Source organism: Hibiscus syriacus, unplaced genomic scaffold (assembly GCF_006381635.1).
Source record: "Hibiscus syriacus cultivar Baekdansim isolate YM2019G1 unplaced genomic scaffold, ASM638163v2 tig00111947_pilon, whole genome shotgun sequence".
Taxonomy (NCBI): Eukaryota; Viridiplantae; Streptophyta; class Magnoliopsida; order Malvales; family Malvaceae; genus Hibiscus; species Hibiscus syriacus.
This window is the reverse complement of record NW_024063219.1, coordinates 1,162,866-1,179,320: the sequence shown is the minus strand read 5'-3', so window position 1 is coordinate 1,179,320 and position 16,455 is coordinate 1,162,866. Positions and strand designations below refer to the sequence as shown.

The window sequence follows — 16,455 nt, the reverse complement described above, 5'->3', positions numbered from 1 at the left end:
AAAATATGTGTGCTAAAAATGATAAATGTGATTATCTTAAGTATGTCTAAGACGCATGAAACATGAATGAGTTATGTTTTATCTCTTGGATCGAGTCCCGTGTTTTGTCTGCCAATCTGGTCCATGGAATAGATCGTGCCCCATCATCTTTTCAAGCTTGGGCTTTACAGACCTTTCATATCTGAGATTGTTCTATTTGAAAATGTTTTTCTCCTTTTTCTTGTTTTAGGACGGAAAATAATAAAAATGTTGTAAAATATTGTTCGCAAATTGTAGACGTGAGTTCAAAGAATATCAAAGGAATCAAGAGCTCTTTTAATGCTTTCAGAGTTACAACTCTTTGACAAATGTTCAAATAGATGAGTTGGATTTAGGTTGACTTCATTTCTAAGGTTTTGGTAACCCAAAATGTCATTTTTTAAAATATCGCAACATGCTTTTTCTTTGGTTTGCCATTTTAATTGGGTGCGGACAAAATGACGCAACTAGCATGATCAATAACTAGACCTTTTATTTCAGTCCTCTGAAATCTTCCATTTGTTCAAGCTTTGTAGGCTCCTCCAACAAAGGCAGTGCGAAAAATATCGGTCTAAAAATGAAATTCTTGAGTGCTCGTATGTAGTCGACTATAACAGGTGTTCCTTAACTCCCTTAGTCCAATATTACTGAAAATTTCTTGCTCAGATAAATTTGATTTAATTTTCCATTGTCTGGCTAGCTGAATCCATAAAGCCGGGGCATTTAACCAATTGATTTAGAGGGATAGCTTAATATTATAATTACTCTTATCAAGTTAACTGAAGGGTTCATCTCATCACAGAGTCTTTGGCCTGACAAGAGCAGTGGAGCAAACACCGAATTGCCAAGTGTCTGAGCAATGTCATGGTTTGAACGTAATCTACTCATAAGACCAGGGCTTTCAAGTTTCCTCTATAACCAATTGCCTTAGTGGAATAGCTCAGCTTTACGGATTTAATTTCTTAAGATTGTCAAGAAGAACCTGTTATAGCCTAGGTGTTTGTTGAAAGTCAAAAATTTCATCTTTAGAGTTCAATTTTCAAGCAATTGACCTAAACTGGATTCACCTACTCGACTCTTTCATTTGTAAAGATCATCATCGTCATTGAACATCTTAAATAAAAAACATAGTAATTGTCATATACAAATGATGCCCCATGTTGTCCGTACCTTATGAAAAGAAAAGGTTGTATTGGTTAATTGTAAGAGCAGGGTACGGTTTTTGAGGGTATATTCTGGGTAAGGTCAAGGTCCTTGTTTTAAAACATGTTACTTTGTCAAAGATCCGTAACTTTGAACCATTCACATAGTTTCTTAATTCAAATGATATTCAAAGAATTGCAAGTTTACAAATGTGATTCATTGATCGTCATCATTAAAATAACATAAATGTTCTTACAAAACTTGAAAAAGTGAGAAAAAACAAGTTCAAACAGAATGCCTCAAATGATGAAATGATCTTCCTCACTTGGATGCCCCCAAGTTGTTGAAGTCGATCCAGTTCTGGTTACACATCTTCTGTACGACTCTCTTGAATGTGGAGTAATTCTCGATAGTGCGCCTTGGGACTCCGCTATGATTTTCGCAATGAGCGTTCTCATCATACTACCTGGGGTACGGGGCTTCATGGATTTCTCTGGATATGGTGACATCACGTGTGCATCAAACAATTGTTGGTAAAGCTCCTTATATGTCATAGGATCGAAATGTTCTCATTTTTTATGAGACATGTGAATGTAATAAAAAGGGAAAAATAATACGAATGTAAAGAAAAATAACAAAATGCACAATATGTCTGAATGCATGATGCATGAAATGTTCGAGGCATTGATCCAAAAAATGTACCTGTTATTATAAATAATCCTTATTGGGACAAAAGTGTTATGTCTTAAGAGACAAAAATATTTTAAAGGCATAGACCCCGAACAGCTTCTGATAGGTTGATCAATCTTCTGCCTTCGTCTGTCACCGGTTGAATACCCTGTCAAACCGTTCCGGCTCCTTTGGCTAAAATGTGCAAATAATGAGCTGCTTGCCCCAAAAAAAGGTCTCGAAGGACTGCATCTCCGACTTTCACTCTCTACCGAGCTTGTTTCTAACGAAAGTGTCATTGGAGCCCTCCATCGAGAGAAACTATCCGAAGCTTGCTTCTTGAATTCGTCAGCAATGGCATCCAGCTCAGCTAGGGTTTCACCATCTTGTTATTGTAGTTTTCGAAAGGAGCGACCGGGTCAGTGACCTTTTCCTCGTATTGCCCCTGCAACTTTGGCAGTCAATTCTTCAAAGATAGACTTTCATTACTTGGTGTATACCCGGTTCATCCTGAGTCTTTTATAATGCACCAGAGTGATCTACTCTTCAATTGTGGGGACCACATAGTCGCCTTGCAGATTGTCCTCTGCATTTTCATCTCTTGTATTACAACCCCTTTGTCCATTAATGCAGATTATTCATGTTTAACAAACACGTTTTTGGTGGATCAACACCTCTTTTAAATGATGCGAATGATGAGAACAAAATGAAAGAGAAAAAAAAAAGAGTTAGTGAGGTAAATCAAAACAATAATAAAAATGAAAAATCCTACTCCACATGATATCTACCCCATATACTTATTATTCCTACCCGGACTTGATTTCTATCATGTATGCTAACTTCAAACAAATCCTAACCACATATTTGTCTAGTTCGCATGCTTTGAACAGAAAATAAAGCAGGAAACAAAACAGCCTAGGGTTTGGAATGAGGTTTTGGGGTGGGCTCTAATTCCCTGCACTCTTCCGGTTTAGGTTCTAAAAACGGTACCCGAGTTCTCCTTGTCGGTGCCCCCTTGGGCTTGCCAGACCCTTAGTCCTAAGCCCATTACAAGCTTGTGTGGACTAAGTTAAACTCGAGAGGAAACATTCTCTTATGCCCATACGGAGAATAAATTCACACGAAGACATAAGGTATATGAATCCCGAAGGCTAATTGCTAGGCCCGTACGGTGAATAAATTCACACGAAGGCGTCGCTTTCACCCCCACTTAAATAGGGTTTGGAGCTCGGGCATAGAGCGTGAGATAAAAACTTTTCAAAAATCTGAAATCATTGAAAAAAATGTTAGTACAACTATTTATTTGAAAAATAATCAAAGGTAAATAATTGGAATCGAATAAATAAATTAAAATTAAAATTTGTAATTTTCGCTAAAAAGACAACCGAAAAATTAATTCAGGCCTGACTCACTTACCTGTCCCCAGCAGAGTCGCCAAGCTGTCGCAACCGTCTTTCGGTTGGACCCCAAAATTGAGCTTTGACTTGAATGAATTGGGTTAGAGTCGCCACCGATCAATTTAAAACGATATTTAGGTAGATCGGACACCATCTTACCTGATATGCGTTTTACCATAAATGTGTCGGGTTCGGGAGTCGGTTACGGTCAAGGAAGGATTAGCACCCTTGAACCGCCCTTTCGGTACCAATTAATTTATCGGTTGTCTTTATTGGCAAAAATTAAAATTAAAATTTAAAAATCTGATTCAAATTGCTTACCTTTGATTGGTTGGAGTTACTACAAATAAATATATATGCGCGCAGTGACAAACAGCTGCAATTTCGGCCTTCTAGTCGCCAAACAGTTGAAAATATAACTCCAGATATCGATACGAAGATTTAAAGCGATGCTATGATCAGTGATTTGTTTCGAAAGACTAGAGCTAGCGAGCATCAAAGCATAAGGAGTCAAAGCGTTCTCGAGAATGTACTGGCATTGCGATGTAATCAATGTTAACCGATAAGCATTTCAAAGTGTTATCCGCGTGAGCTCTCTCCATCGAGTCCTAAGAATTGTACAGCCTCTCGCATAATGCTTCTAACTGCGCCAAGTTCTCCATTACCTCGATTACCTTGAAGATGGAATTCCAGATAAGCCAAATTGCACGGAAAAACCGAGCATCAACCCTAAAGGAATTTTGGAACCCAAGTTTAGTGATCACCCTATCCGTTTTGCTGCCACTAACCCGAGTTTCAAGAACAGCCACCATATCCAGCTTATGTTCTCTCGTGTACTCCTTGAAGATTTTAGGAAATCTAACACCTCCATTTCCCTGACAATTCCAAGTTATAAATTTAAAATCCACAACAAAAATGAGTTAAGATAATAAACCTTTACTGCTCTACTGCAGCTGCGTTAACAAGGGCATTGATTTTCTCATAACCAGCCTCAAGTTGCCCATCAATACTTTGGATAACCTCCTGCATCGCCTCCTGAACTGTTGGACCCACTGAGAAGCTAGCGTGAAGTTCAACACCTTTATTGTGCATAACATAAGGGGCAGCCCGTCCCTTTGGTCCCAATTGATCGACTTGTAAAAGGAAGTGATAGGTTGTTCTTGGGTTGGACGGAACATCACTGAACGGTGAACTGATCCGAAGAGGTCTTGCATTTGCAAACAGACGATGAACCAAAAAAATATGGACAAACCGAATGTCCGTTTTGTTTGGAACCCTGCTCTACTTTTAGCCTCCTTCCCCCTTTTCCCTGCTAAATAACCCCCTTTTTTTATTTAGGAGTAGGCCTTTTAAAAGTGATGAAAGTGGTGAACATGGGGCCAATAATTATGGAGAGGTGGGTGGTGAGATTATGGACATTGTGGGGGTATTGAAATGGTGGAGATAGCAATAGAGGTTCCCTTATTTTTGGGTAGTGGGTAGTGGTGGAGTAGTGGGTTTGAACATGGGTTCCTACAAAAAATAAAATAAAGAAATTATTAATAATAATAAATAAATTATAATAATAAAAATATAAAACTTGATCAAAAACGGGTGTCTACAACTATGAATAAAAATAAGTTAACTTATAATTACTTATTTAAATTATTCAAAATATTACTGTTGGCACATTTTAAACTCGAGATGAATTATAATATAAAAATCCATTTAAATGCATCATCTAATCAAATCTTAACATTCCATCTACACTCAGGCAATGACTTCTATTTTATTATTATTATGTTTCCACTTGTAATTATTTAAAAAAACTCTATGTATTAGAGCAACATTATCTCCAAACCGAAAAAGATGGGCACATTTGCCTTTTTAGTTTCAACTTAAACAGTAGGTGATGACTCCACTAGCCGGCCTCCTCCTGAGATTCTTCCACCTATCGAGAAAGTTGATCATACCCATCCTCTTATTTCCTTTTTCTGTTGAAGTGTTATCCCATTCTCCCTTGTCTCTTATATGTAGTGTAATTGACCCATATATACCACACAACGTAGTTATATTACATTCCTTCTCGTTAAAAACTTAAAACATACACAAAATTATAGTTATATTAAAAAAATTAGAAGTTATAGAGATAACTCACGCGAAATATTTAATACAGCACATTTTAATAAAGTTTAGATTTATTGAACATTTTTCGAATATTAAAAGGAGTTTTATTTTTTTTTAAAGACAATAAATTTATAAACAAGTGGGTATTTTGTTTTACAAAATGGCGAGGTGGATGTAATCGCTGGTCCACTCATTGTGGAACACCACATCCCATCCCATCCCCCACCCCACAACCACAACAATTTTATGGGCTGTTTCAGCCAATTGCCTTTCCCTTGCATCCTTTTCTCACAGCAACACCCTGTCTTGTTGGAATCCATGGTGAATTTTATAAAGTTAAAATTGAAATGTCTGTATAGTATATTATGATGTAATAATATTTTTTAAAAGAATATATTTCATTAATTTTAATTTAATTTAAAATAATTGAATAAATTTAATTTTTATATTCATTTTATTTCACTGCTATTTTTTTTGAACAAGGTTCACTGTTAAATTAAATGAATATATACAACCAAAATAGTAATGGGATAATTTTATTATAATAATAAAAAAAGATAACATACACTATTTCTCATTGAACTTTATTATATCTCTCATTTTACTCACTGTATTTTTAATTTTTCTAATTTGCTCACCAAACTTTCAAATTACTCCTGTTTTGATCACTCTTAATTGTTTTATTATTATTTTTATATGATGCGACATTTATTATTATTATTATTATTATTATTATTATTTAATTTTAAAATATAAAATAAAAATAAAAGGTGGTAAAACGACACTATCGATTGTCGTAGATAGTTGTCATTCAACCCCAAATTTCATGAATTAGTTTGTCTCGACTCCCTGAATTCGAATCCGGTGGTTGTTTCACTGGAAAATATCTTAAAACTCGTAATTCTCAGTTGAAACATTTCGGCTTACTCATTTTCGATCTCGAATTCATGGACTTCAGAGCGAATTTTGACAAAATAGAAGTCAAATTCGGACTCATGGTGTCGAGACGAAACAACCCGTGAAATTTAAGACCTAATAGACGCCATCTACGGCGGTCGACGACGGTGTCTGATCATCTTCTATTTTTATTTTATATTTTATATTAAATAATAATAAAATTTGGCATGTCATACATAAATAATAATAAAATAATTAAGAGTAATTAAAACATGAGCAATTCAAAAGTTTAGTGAGTAAATTAGATAAACTGAAAGTACAATAAGTAAGATAGGAGACATATTAAAATTCAATAAAGAATGGTGCAATTTACCCAATAAAAAATTGTTAAATTATTATTATATTAAAAATAATAAACAATAGAATAATAAAATTATTAAATATAAAAAATTAAATTTATGAATCATATTCTAATTAAATGATATATTTTAATTATATTTTAAATAAAATGAGAAATTTATTATTAAACTCATAATTAAATTGCATTAAATATTTATTCAACAAAACTTAATAAAAATAATAATCTTTTAAAACATTTCCGAAATTAGTCCTTTTAAAAATTTAAACACTATGTGCTTCGTTTTATTAATGAAAATTAAACTTTTGACAGTATGATAAATTTTTTAAAGATTCTAAAGATTAAAGAGAGTTTTATTTTCGTTAAAAATATAAGATTAATATAACTGCGTTTCTAGATGTATACATGCTATCAATAGTTTAAGGAAATATGAACCGTTACTACACCTTGCTTAAGCGTTATTTTATTATTAAATATATTTTAAATCAACCAACGACTAGTTGATCTAATTAGATGAGACAATAGATCTCATAAGTAAGATAAGAAGTTTGAATACTGACGATTACGAATGTAGTAAACTGAATTGAAAAGGTCACTCTTACCTCTGTAGCACTCGATCTAAATTAATCGATCAATAAAACAAGTATACAAGTATCGGTGGTTATACAAATATATATATATATATATCATTAATTAAGTAATCATAGAATATATATTTATAAATTAACCAATCCTAGGATGACACTGTCCTAACCGACCCATTGGGTCCGAGAATACATCCAACGAGTTTAAAACTTGGAGTACCCTTTCTCTGATCCATTATTTAAGAAAGAACAAATTGGTCTATTTTCATCCCCCAAAGTATGAATTCTGTCCTTCCTTGGCTGTTGTTTCTCCAACTAGTGACTATGGCCGCTGCCGTAGAGCCTCTCCGGCCAGGGTTCTACTCCCAAATATGTCCACCGGCTGAACTCATAGTCAGAGATGTGATGAAGAGAGCCTTGATTAGGGAGCCAAGAAGCGTCGCCTCTGTCATGCGTCTTCAATTTCACGATTGCTTCGTTAATGTATACTTGAAAACAAAACAAAAGTATCCTCCCTTTTTTATTTTCTTCTTTGTCCATGATTTTTGTTCTTCTATTTTCAGGGTTGTGATGGTTCTGTGCTGCTAGATGATACACCAGACATGCTTGGGGAAAAGCTAGCTCTTTCCAATATTAACTCGCTGAGATCTTTCGAAGTCGTCGATGAAGTTAAGGAAGCTTTGGAAGTTGCTTGCCCTGGAATCGTTTCTTGTGCTGATATCTTAGTCTTAGCCGCCAGAGATGCCGTTGCTCTGGTACTACTCTTGGCTCTTAGTATGTTGATTTCACTACGATTGTTTTCTTCCTTGCGAGTTGTTAACAGTTGCTTTACAAATATCAGACTGGAGGACCCGATTGGGAAGTGAGACTGGGAAGAAAAGATAGCTTAACAGCCAGTCAAGAAGACTCGGACAATATAATGCCAAGTCCAAGAGCAAATGCAACTTCTCTGATCAATCTCTTCAGCCAATTCAATCTATCAATCAAGGACCTTGTTGCCCTCTCTGGGTCACATTCCATTGGTGAAGCCAGGTGCTTTTCAATCATGTTCAGGCTCTACAACCAATCAGGGCCCGGCAAACCTGACCCTGCCATCGAGCCAAGGTTTAGAGAAAAGCTGGACCAGCTTTGTCCACTCGGAGGAGACGAGAATGTAACCGGACCCCTCGATGCAACCCCTACAGTGTTTGATAACCGGTACTTCAGAGACCTGGCTGTTGGAAAGGGGTTTCTGAATTCCGATCAAACACTTTTCACATCTCCTCGGACGAGACCATATGTTAGGCTGTTTAGCAAAGACAGAGATGAATTTTTCAAGGCTTTCGTTGAGGGGATGTTAAAGATGGGAGATTTGCAGATTGAGCAGCCCCGTGAGATACGAACAAATTGCAGGGTGGCCAATAGCCGAACTGTGGATGTATTAATGGAATCTTGAAGAAGATATTTTAAAGTCATGGAATTAAGAACATATGTGTATGTATATATATGATAAAGATTAAGGGCATAAAGCAAAGAGAATTCAGATACTTAAATCTTTTCATATCTGAGATGCTTGTGATTGAAATGCTTGAGCGAATTAAAGAGTGAATTATGCAAATATGAAAAAAGATTGGCATTTTCTGAAAAGGCTGGCTACATGGAATGGTGAGGACAAAAATGTTGATGTAATTGAAAAAACAATAATGCAGAAGGTGCCAAAGCCCACTTCACCTGTTTTATTCAACGATCAGAAGCATAGGATGCAAAGGTAAATAAAAGCAGGAGCACTGGAGTTTGACAGCACCATCAAAAGACAGTTTAGGTGCCGGCTTTTCATACACCGAATACAAATGGAGGTACTGCTTCACCCCCTCCAATACTTTCCATATTGTTGACTTTGATGCCAATCTTACACCAGATTGCATTCAAAAAGTTCGGCCATTATACTTCTGTACTTCAAATGAATAATTAAAATTTAAAAGGTAAGGTATTATTTTTATTATATGATATATAAAAAAATATTTAATGATTAAAATATTAATTTATTCAAATTTAAAACTAATCTTAAAACTTACATTGACGTGATTTTTTTAATATCCTCACATTATCTTTTTACTTAATGATATTCATTTGACAATTTTATTTAAATCAATTAAGAGAGAAAAAATATGAAAACTTAAAAAATAATAAATCTCACATTAATATATACTTAATGATACATGATTAAAATAAAAATAAAATTAATTATATTTTTTCTTTAAAAATATTCCGATAACTAAAATAGATAAAAGGTAATAGATTTGTAAGTTTACCCAACAAAAAATAATGTAAAAATAGGGTAAATTATATGTTTTTGTAACTAAACTTTCCTCCCATATTTCACTAATTGTACTTTTAAATTCTTTTTTCAATTTATTCACTAAACTTTATAGATTGATTTTTGTCACTCTACCATTAAATAATTAAGAGTTATATCAATACAATATCGTTTTAAATTTCAGAAGAAAAAAAAGTTAAGTTTTAGATTAAAATGACGTCGTTTTAATTAAAATACAACCATGTCATAACGTCTTTAATTATTTAACGGTAGAGATAAAAAAATCAATCAATAAAATTTAATAAGTAAATTAAAAAAAAATAAAACTACAATAAGTAAATAAGAAATAGAGTAAAGTTCACCAAACGTGTAGTTTACCCAATAAAATATATGAAACAAATTCACTTTCACGACCGAATATACGCAATAGATTTTTAAAAAAATCAAATTATAATGGGAAATTACATCAGTAAAATTGGGGTTTTATACAATTTAACCAATAACTCATAACCTTTTATCACTAGTATAAATTTTACTACGGATCAAAATTATTCTTTACTTTCAAGTCAGGAGTACACAATGTTCAACCAGATACCAATTAATAAAAGAGACCCAATTTTTAAGCCAGATATATTACTTTCTATGTAAAACAATGCTTCAACATCTACACTAGATGGTTTGAAAAATGCATTAACCATTCATAAAGTTACCACAACAGTTAAACACTCTCAACATAATGTCCCAAAAATTTAAAGCATAGCATTCATGTGATATCCAAAAAACCGAAGTTGACTTGAAAATAGAGTAATCAAAATTACCAGCTGACCGAAATTCTAAACCTTGTGGCACAATTTAAGCTGCAATGGACGGCTTAGAGGCAGCAGAGAGTCTTGATCTCTTCTTGGCCAAGCTCTCGCTCCTGCGTTCACGCTGCTCTTTCAACCTCTGGGCAAGGAGCTTCTGATACTCGGCTGCATCAGCCTTGGCCTTTGCAACTCTCTTCTTCTTCTCTGCAATTCTAGCACGCTTCCTCTGCAAAGTCAAAGGAGTCACCAGCCTTTGAATTTTGGGAGCCTTGCTCACTTTCTTACCTGCATTCCGAAAATTGATTTTGATTTTCCATCAGTAACATGTAAGGGCAAGCTTTTCAACAAAGATAAATAAAACACAAATTAAAATTCTCCCGACAACTCGAAACAAAATTAAATATTTTTCCACTAACCAGACTTGGTTGTAAAGGTCCGACGATAAGTGTTAACATACTTCCTAACATCATCCTCCTTAGAGAGGTTGAACAACTTCCGGATTTTTGAAGCTCTCTTCGGACCTCTCATTCTTGGTTTCTCAGTGTCGGTCAACCCAGGAAGATCATTTTCACCCTTCTTCACAATAACCAAGTTCAGAACTGAAAGATCCTGACTAACAATGCACCCACGAACCGACTTCCTCCTACGCTCACCATTTCTCCTCCCATAGCCACGGAAGCAGGGGGTACCTGTTAAGAAGAAAACAGCCATTCAATAAATAAAAAATCCATAACAGAACAATTCTACACAAAATATTGAGGGGGGGCAAATTTGGAGAGTCCAAAGACCTCTGTGAAGCAAAAGACGAACACGGCCAGGTGTGAGAACTCCTTGCTTCATAGGAAAGCCTTGTTTGTCACATCCTCCCATGATCTTGAATACATAGCCCTTAAACTCCTGTTAAAGGACAATAAGGGAAGTGCAAATCCGAGTTAAGATGGCAAGATTTGCTAGAAAAAATTCAAGACAGAGAAGTAGATGATAAAAGTAAATCCAACACGTACCTCACCAAGGGCATCACCACTGACTTCTTGTGAGACCCGCTTGTCAAAAAAGGCTCGGCTGCAGTTCAAAGTCAGAAATTTTCTCAAGCAACAATTATAATTTGCATTGCCAAAAAATACTTGAGAATACAGCCACAGCCACAGTCAAGCCAAGCCAATACCACATACAAAAGGTGGTTCCAACTTCCAAAAGAAAACAATATTCAACAAAATTATCAGCACTTACTTTAACAGATGTACAATCATCTTATGAAGTAGAAGGGTGTTTTTCTTTAACTTTCTAGCCAAAAGTTCTTCCCGAATATAATGACAAATACTACTAAAGAAGTTTCAACAAAACGTTCAAGTAAAAGGAAACGAACAAACATTTTGACCCCTACTGCCAATGCCGCATAAAATTTATTATGCCTCATATCACAAACATCCAGATTTCTTTAGCAAAAACAATGTTTTTCAGTTTAAAACTTTTTCTGCACATTCTCTAAATACTCTTACAAATTCGATCTCATCAAGCATAACACAGCTTAACAAATAGCGTCCCCAAATGTGGATAGACAAAAGAAACAAAACTTTTTTCGTTTAGGTTCTCCCCGGCGAAATACGAGCATGGAATTCAACATTACTATTCAAACTAGAAGCAACAGATAAACTTGAAACACACGGAAAGAAAAGGAAAATTACAGCTTCTGGTCATCGTCGATTTCCAGCTTCTTCTGGCAACCAGTTGTTGGATTAGCAATGTTGAACTGAAACAAAGAAACTATCAGCAAAACAACATAAAATGATAAAAATATCCCTTCTTTTCTTATAAAAATAAGATGAGAACAAAAAAAAACCTTCATCTTTATGTGATGTATGCTTCTTTGGCTAACGCCCTGTAAGAGTAATACCGCCGCCGCCGCTGGTGCTGCTCTTTCTAGGGTTTCTTTAGAAACAGATTGGGGTCATACAGACAACTTTATATGTAAAAAAGGGAAAAAATTTGGTGTTGTAAAAGGATTTTTCTGTTTGTGTGCCATGATTTTGAAGTTTGGGCTTTGAGTTCATCTGCTAAAGTGGACTTTTTGGACCAAACCAAACATAGACACTTGTATTCATGGGTCCTTATATGTCCAAAAACAAATTATACATGATTTCTTTATTTGAAAAATGCACTGTTATTTATGTTTTTATAGATAGATAATTTTTCTGCTTGATTAGTAAAAATATAACTTTTACTACAATTAAAATCATGATAATAATTTTTTCAATAAATTTAAAAATAAATAAAATATTTATTATTGTTTTAGAATCACTTGTAAATATCGGTACACTTGTTGTTAATATAATAAAAGAGTCTCTCTCTTCTTCTTATCAAAGACCCCTAATTTTGTTCGATACTACTTTTTACTTAGATTTTTAATTTACTATTTTTTATGATTTATTAATATAACATTAAATTAATTATTCAAAATAATATGATATATTTTTCATTTTATAAAGACCTATTTCTTAATTTCGCTTCAGACTCCAAAAATATCTAAATAAAATGAGCATTAACATAACAACACAATACTCGTTTTATATTATTTTAAAATTATAATAATAATTTTTAACATATTTTAATAATTATTTATCGACTTCAGTGGATAATTGATGCAGGGGGTCCGAGACAGATGATGCTGAGCTGTCAGATTGCATCTTGATGGCGTTGAGATACCATGAATTGACAGATCAGCGCAAAGGCGGGAATTGATTGTGACATGTTCCTCATTGGGGTCGTTTTGAGTATGTTTCAGTCTTTTGGCCATAACTTTGGTTACAGGTGTCAGAATCGCGTATAAGACCCCAATCCAGAAAGCTCTTTTCGACGCGCACGCTCTCCACATGGAGCTACTTCAACCTCAAATTCTGCCGTTTTCCCTTCCGAATCACTAGAATTAGATATTTTTTTATTATTTATGGTAATATTTCGATTGTCAATTTAAATCCGATTTAGGTCGGATTTTTTGGAGATTGCTTATTTTATTTCGAATTTCAATTTAGAGTGATTTTCGGGATTTTGTTATTTTCGGCAAAATTCGAATAAAGACGATTTTTGACTATAACAGTCCGGCTTGTGGATTGATTTTGGCATTGTTTGATTTAATAATATTTTATTAAACCCTAGAGACTTTTTTTCTCTGGATTTTTTTAGGCGAATTTTCTCTTGTGAATCATCTGTTGGAGCGCTTGCAGGATAATCATTATTCTGTCTGGCGTCAGTAATATGTACCACCAACGCATCTGGCTTTAGATGCTAGACTGCATATTTCACTTCAAAATATACACCGTGCAGGTTCGTTTATATAGAAAAGATACTAATCGTTATGGCTTACAACAGTTGGTTGACTAAGATATCATATTTGGCTTAGTTCACCCAAAAGATATCATATGTGGCTTAGAGCTCATACCCCGGGAACTTAGAGTTGTGGGGTGCAAGCAGATCAAACCATAGGCAAGCTATCCCACTAAGTCCTTGGAAAAGGGAGTAGCCATGCCCATGATCGCCTCCATGTCCCACTTTTACAAGCTTCCTTTCATTCTGGTACAAGTAACTTCCAAACGTCTTCGCCCTTTCTTCATAAATGCTCTCTCCGGTAAGTCGATAAAGCGATAGAAAAGCATAAGCATTTCCCGCGATACCATCCGCTAGTCCCACCTCCTTCACTAACCCATTCTTCCACACAACCTCCCCCGCTTCTATGGCGGCGTCACGGAATTCTCTATCGTTCGGAAACACCTACGCGACCGAAGCAAGAATTATGGATCGAGATGTATTAAAAATGAAGATCATTGTTTTCATTAAGAACGGCAGAGTTGCTAACCTGTGATGCCTTGGCTAGAGTGATCGCCATGCTAGTTGCACCGTGAGACCACTGCACCAACTTGTCCCTCGGGTTCCCTTCACTTGAAGGGTAATTTCCACTATGTGGGAATCTGTTACTCATCATGTACCTTAAAGTTCCTTTGACATCGACCTCATCATCTTCCGAGAGAGGGAAATGAAGGAGCACGTGCAAGATTCCGGCGAGACCGTTGGTTGCACCCCAGTACCTTGTGCCATGCCATCTATACATCAGCGGACAGGCTGGGAGATCGGAAGCCCCGGTCCTACCCGCAGCTAGTATAGCATCAACGATCGGCATCAGTACATCATTTGGTACCGTTTCTTTCCCAAGATGCTTGTTTAGGAACAAAGCAGCCCATAAGAATCCGGCTCGACCGTGAAGAAGATTGTACGACATTCCGAAACCACCTTCTTCAGGTCCAACCGGAAGAGCCTTTTCTTGTGCTACCTATTATTTTGTTAATTCAAAGAGTAAAGTTAGCTATGTCATAATGCTCTCCATGAACCACACAAAGTGATTAAGGTTGTGGGTCTAAGGATTTTATATTGATAATATATTTTTATCTCTATAAAATTTTATAAATTCATTTCTTTTAAAAAAAATTAATTTCAGTCCTGATATAAAATCTCAAGTTCTTTACTTATTACAGGAGATTTGGTGGGATAAAGAAATAGACCTCGCGGAAAAGATTTACGAAGAGTCCAAGCCTTTGATGGTCCCCCAAATATTTGGCTACCACTGCTCCAAGTGAAAACACCCCTCCTCTACCACATAAAAATGTCACATGTCTGATATTTCAAAAAAAAAATGTCACATGTCTGAAAACAGTTGTTTCATCTAAAAGGAAAATGACCTATTTTCGAAAGAAAAAAAAGAATAAAATATTAATACCGTACAGAAAATTTCTGTCATTTTGTTCTACTGTAAGATTGATTGTTTAAGATATTTTACACATTCTTTAAGATCGATTCAGTACTAGAATTCAGTGCTTCCGCCATTAGAATCCGTACCACCACCATGAATCTCGAACACAACTGTTCAAAGATTAAAGGAAGCATAGATAATGTGTATAAAAAAAAAGTTACCTGGTAGAGGCACGAGAGACAGGGACGCACGAGTCAACGATCTCAGCGGCCAATAACAAGTCCTGCCGATTACCGGTCACCTCGTAAGATCTCCAACAAGTAAAAGCTGTCCCCAGCAGCCCAGTGTACACAGTCGGGTCTATTCCCGTACCCGACCCTCCACCTCTTCCACCTCCTCCTCCCCACGTTACCTCCAGAAAATAACACACCCAAAAAAAAAACTTAAACTTCAAAACAACCTGTAAAAGCTTGTTGTCATATCTTAATTATAACAATTTTCTTGTTCTAAGAAAAAGAAGAAAAAATCCCAAGAAACAAAGAAGCGTACCTGGTTCTTAAGAGCGGTGGCAGCTTTGAGGAAAGTATCAGCGGAGAGTGAGAAGCTGTTAGAAAGCGTTGGATCCACGTTAAGCAAATGATCTAACCATTCATTTTTACCCTCTTCATTGCTTTCTTTAGAAGCGGCAAACTCCATTACAGAAGACATTGATGTCTGGCTTTTGAAACTTTGGTGTGAAGTCTGAAACTTTTTCTAGCAGAGCTAAAGAGAGAAGTATGGAGATATAAAGTAATAAGATGCCAATTTGAATGGATAGTGTTGTTGTGTTGGGCGGTGGTTGTATGGAATGGCGGTGCAGCACATGCGGATAGAGGTTGGTACACGTGGTGTCCCTTCAAGGATTAAGATCGGATTGTCGGGATAAGTGGGGTTGCTGCATTCTACAATTGTTCAGATTTTTTATCAACAATAATTGTTCAGATTCGAATCTGATAAATACTTGAAAATGTGATGATTAATTTAAATTTTAAATAAAATAAAAAAATAATATTGTTGATAAAAATAAGGAAAATAAATATTATAAGATATTATTTAATAAAATATAATAATTATAAAATAATATTTTTATCCTAATTTAAAAATTCAATAAATCTTGCTTTATAATTTAAAATTTTATCAATGTAATTCTTTACAATACTATCAAATCAAACAAATTTATTAGATCAAATCAGTAATAAAATTATTATATTTTATCTTAATGCAGGAGCAATATATTGTATAATATTATTATATTAAGAAATTAATATAAAGTTTTAGAAGAAAAACAAATAATTTTATAGAAGAAAAAGGATCAAAATGACGAGATTTTTTATATATATATTATTAAATTTATTGAATGAACTCAAATTGAGATCAAATTGGTAAATAATATTAACTTTTTAA

At 34.9% G+C, this 16,455-nt stretch overlaps 3 protein-coding genes across 4 annotated transcripts; 1 reads left to right on the top strand and 2 right to left on the bottom strand.

Moving 5' to 3' along the window:
- The first annotated feature begins 7,423 nt into the window (after positions 1-7,423).
- On the top strand, positions 7,424-8,779 carry LOC120173424 (peroxidase 17-like). Its single transcript, XM_039180607.1, has 3 exons — positions 7,424-7,655; positions 7,736-7,927; positions 8,014-8,779. The coding sequence occupies exons 1-3, from the start codon at positions 7,452-7,454 to the stop codon at positions 8,605-8,607; spliced, it is 990 nt and encodes a 329-aa protein (XP_039036538.1). The 5' UTR covers positions 7,424-7,451; the 3' UTR covers positions 8,608-8,779.
- A 1,373-nt stretch (positions 8,780-10,152) lies between these two features.
- Positions 10,153-12,226, bottom strand: LOC120173425 (40S ribosomal protein S6-like). The gene is made up of 6 exons (XM_039180608.1): positions 12,115-12,226; positions 11,960-12,024; positions 11,279-11,336; positions 11,063-11,171; positions 10,691-10,963; positions 10,153-10,559 (listed from the first exon to the last, which is right to left on the bottom strand). The coding sequence occupies exons 1-6, from the start codon at positions 12,118-12,120 to the stop codon at positions 10,321-10,323; spliced, it is 750 nt and encodes a 249-aa protein (XP_039036539.1). The 5' UTR covers positions 12,121-12,226; the 3' UTR covers positions 10,153-10,320.
- Positions 12,227-13,529: 1,303 nt separating this feature from the next.
- LOC120173372 (lanC-like protein GCL1) lies at positions 13,530-15,806 on the bottom strand. Of its 2 annotated transcripts, none has more exons than XM_039180566.1 (5): positions 15,559-15,806; positions 15,234-15,430; positions 14,825-14,936; positions 14,125-14,595; positions 13,530-14,039 (listed from the first exon to the last, which is right to left on the bottom strand). In XM_039180566.1, exons 1-5 carry the CDS (start codon positions 15,718-15,720, stop codon positions 13,698-13,700), a joined length of 1,284 nt encoding a protein of 427 aa, XP_039036497.1. In that variant the 5' UTR covers positions 15,721-15,806; the 3' UTR covers positions 13,530-13,697. The 2 variants fall into 2 exon arrangements, with proteins under 2 accessions (XP_039036497.1, XP_039036498.1); XM_039180567.1 differs by having other exon boundaries at positions 15,234-15,424; positions 15,562-15,806.
- Positions 15,807-16,455: the final 649 nt, after the last annotated feature.

Coding starts and splice junctions, on each gene's coding strand:
- LOC120173424 (XM_039180607.1), top strand. CDS start 7,452: ATGAATTCTGTCCTTCCTTGGCTGTTGTTTCTCCAACTAGTGACTATG. Junction 7,656..7,735: donor TTCACGATTGCTTCGTTAAT/GTATACTTGAAA, acceptor TTCTATTTTCAG/GGTTGTGATGGTTCTGTGCT. Junction 7,928..8,013: donor CCAGAGATGCCGTTGCTCTG/GTACTACTCTTG, acceptor TACAAATATCAG/ACTGGAGGACCCGATTGGGA.
- LOC120173425 (XM_039180608.1), bottom strand. Junction 11,337..11,959: donor ATCGACGATGACCAGAAGCT/GTAATTTTCCTT, acceptor TTTGAACTGCAG/CCGAGCCTTTTTTGACAAGC. Junction 10,964..11,062: donor TCGTCTTTTGCTTCACAGAG/GTCTTTGGACTC, acceptor TCTTCTTAACAG/GTACCCCCTGCTTCCGTGGC.
- LOC120173372 (XM_039180566.1), bottom strand. CDS start 15,720: ATGTCTTCTGTAATGGAGTTTGCCGCTTCTAAAGAAAGCAATGAAGAG. Junction 15,431..15,558: donor CCGCTCTTAAGAACCAGGTA/CGCTTCTTTGTT, acceptor GTGTGTTATTTT/CTGGAGGTAACGTGGGGAGG. Junction 14,040..14,124: donor CTCTAGCCAAGGCATCACAG/GTTAGCAACTCT, acceptor TCGGTCGCGTAG/GTGTTTCCGAACGATAGAGA.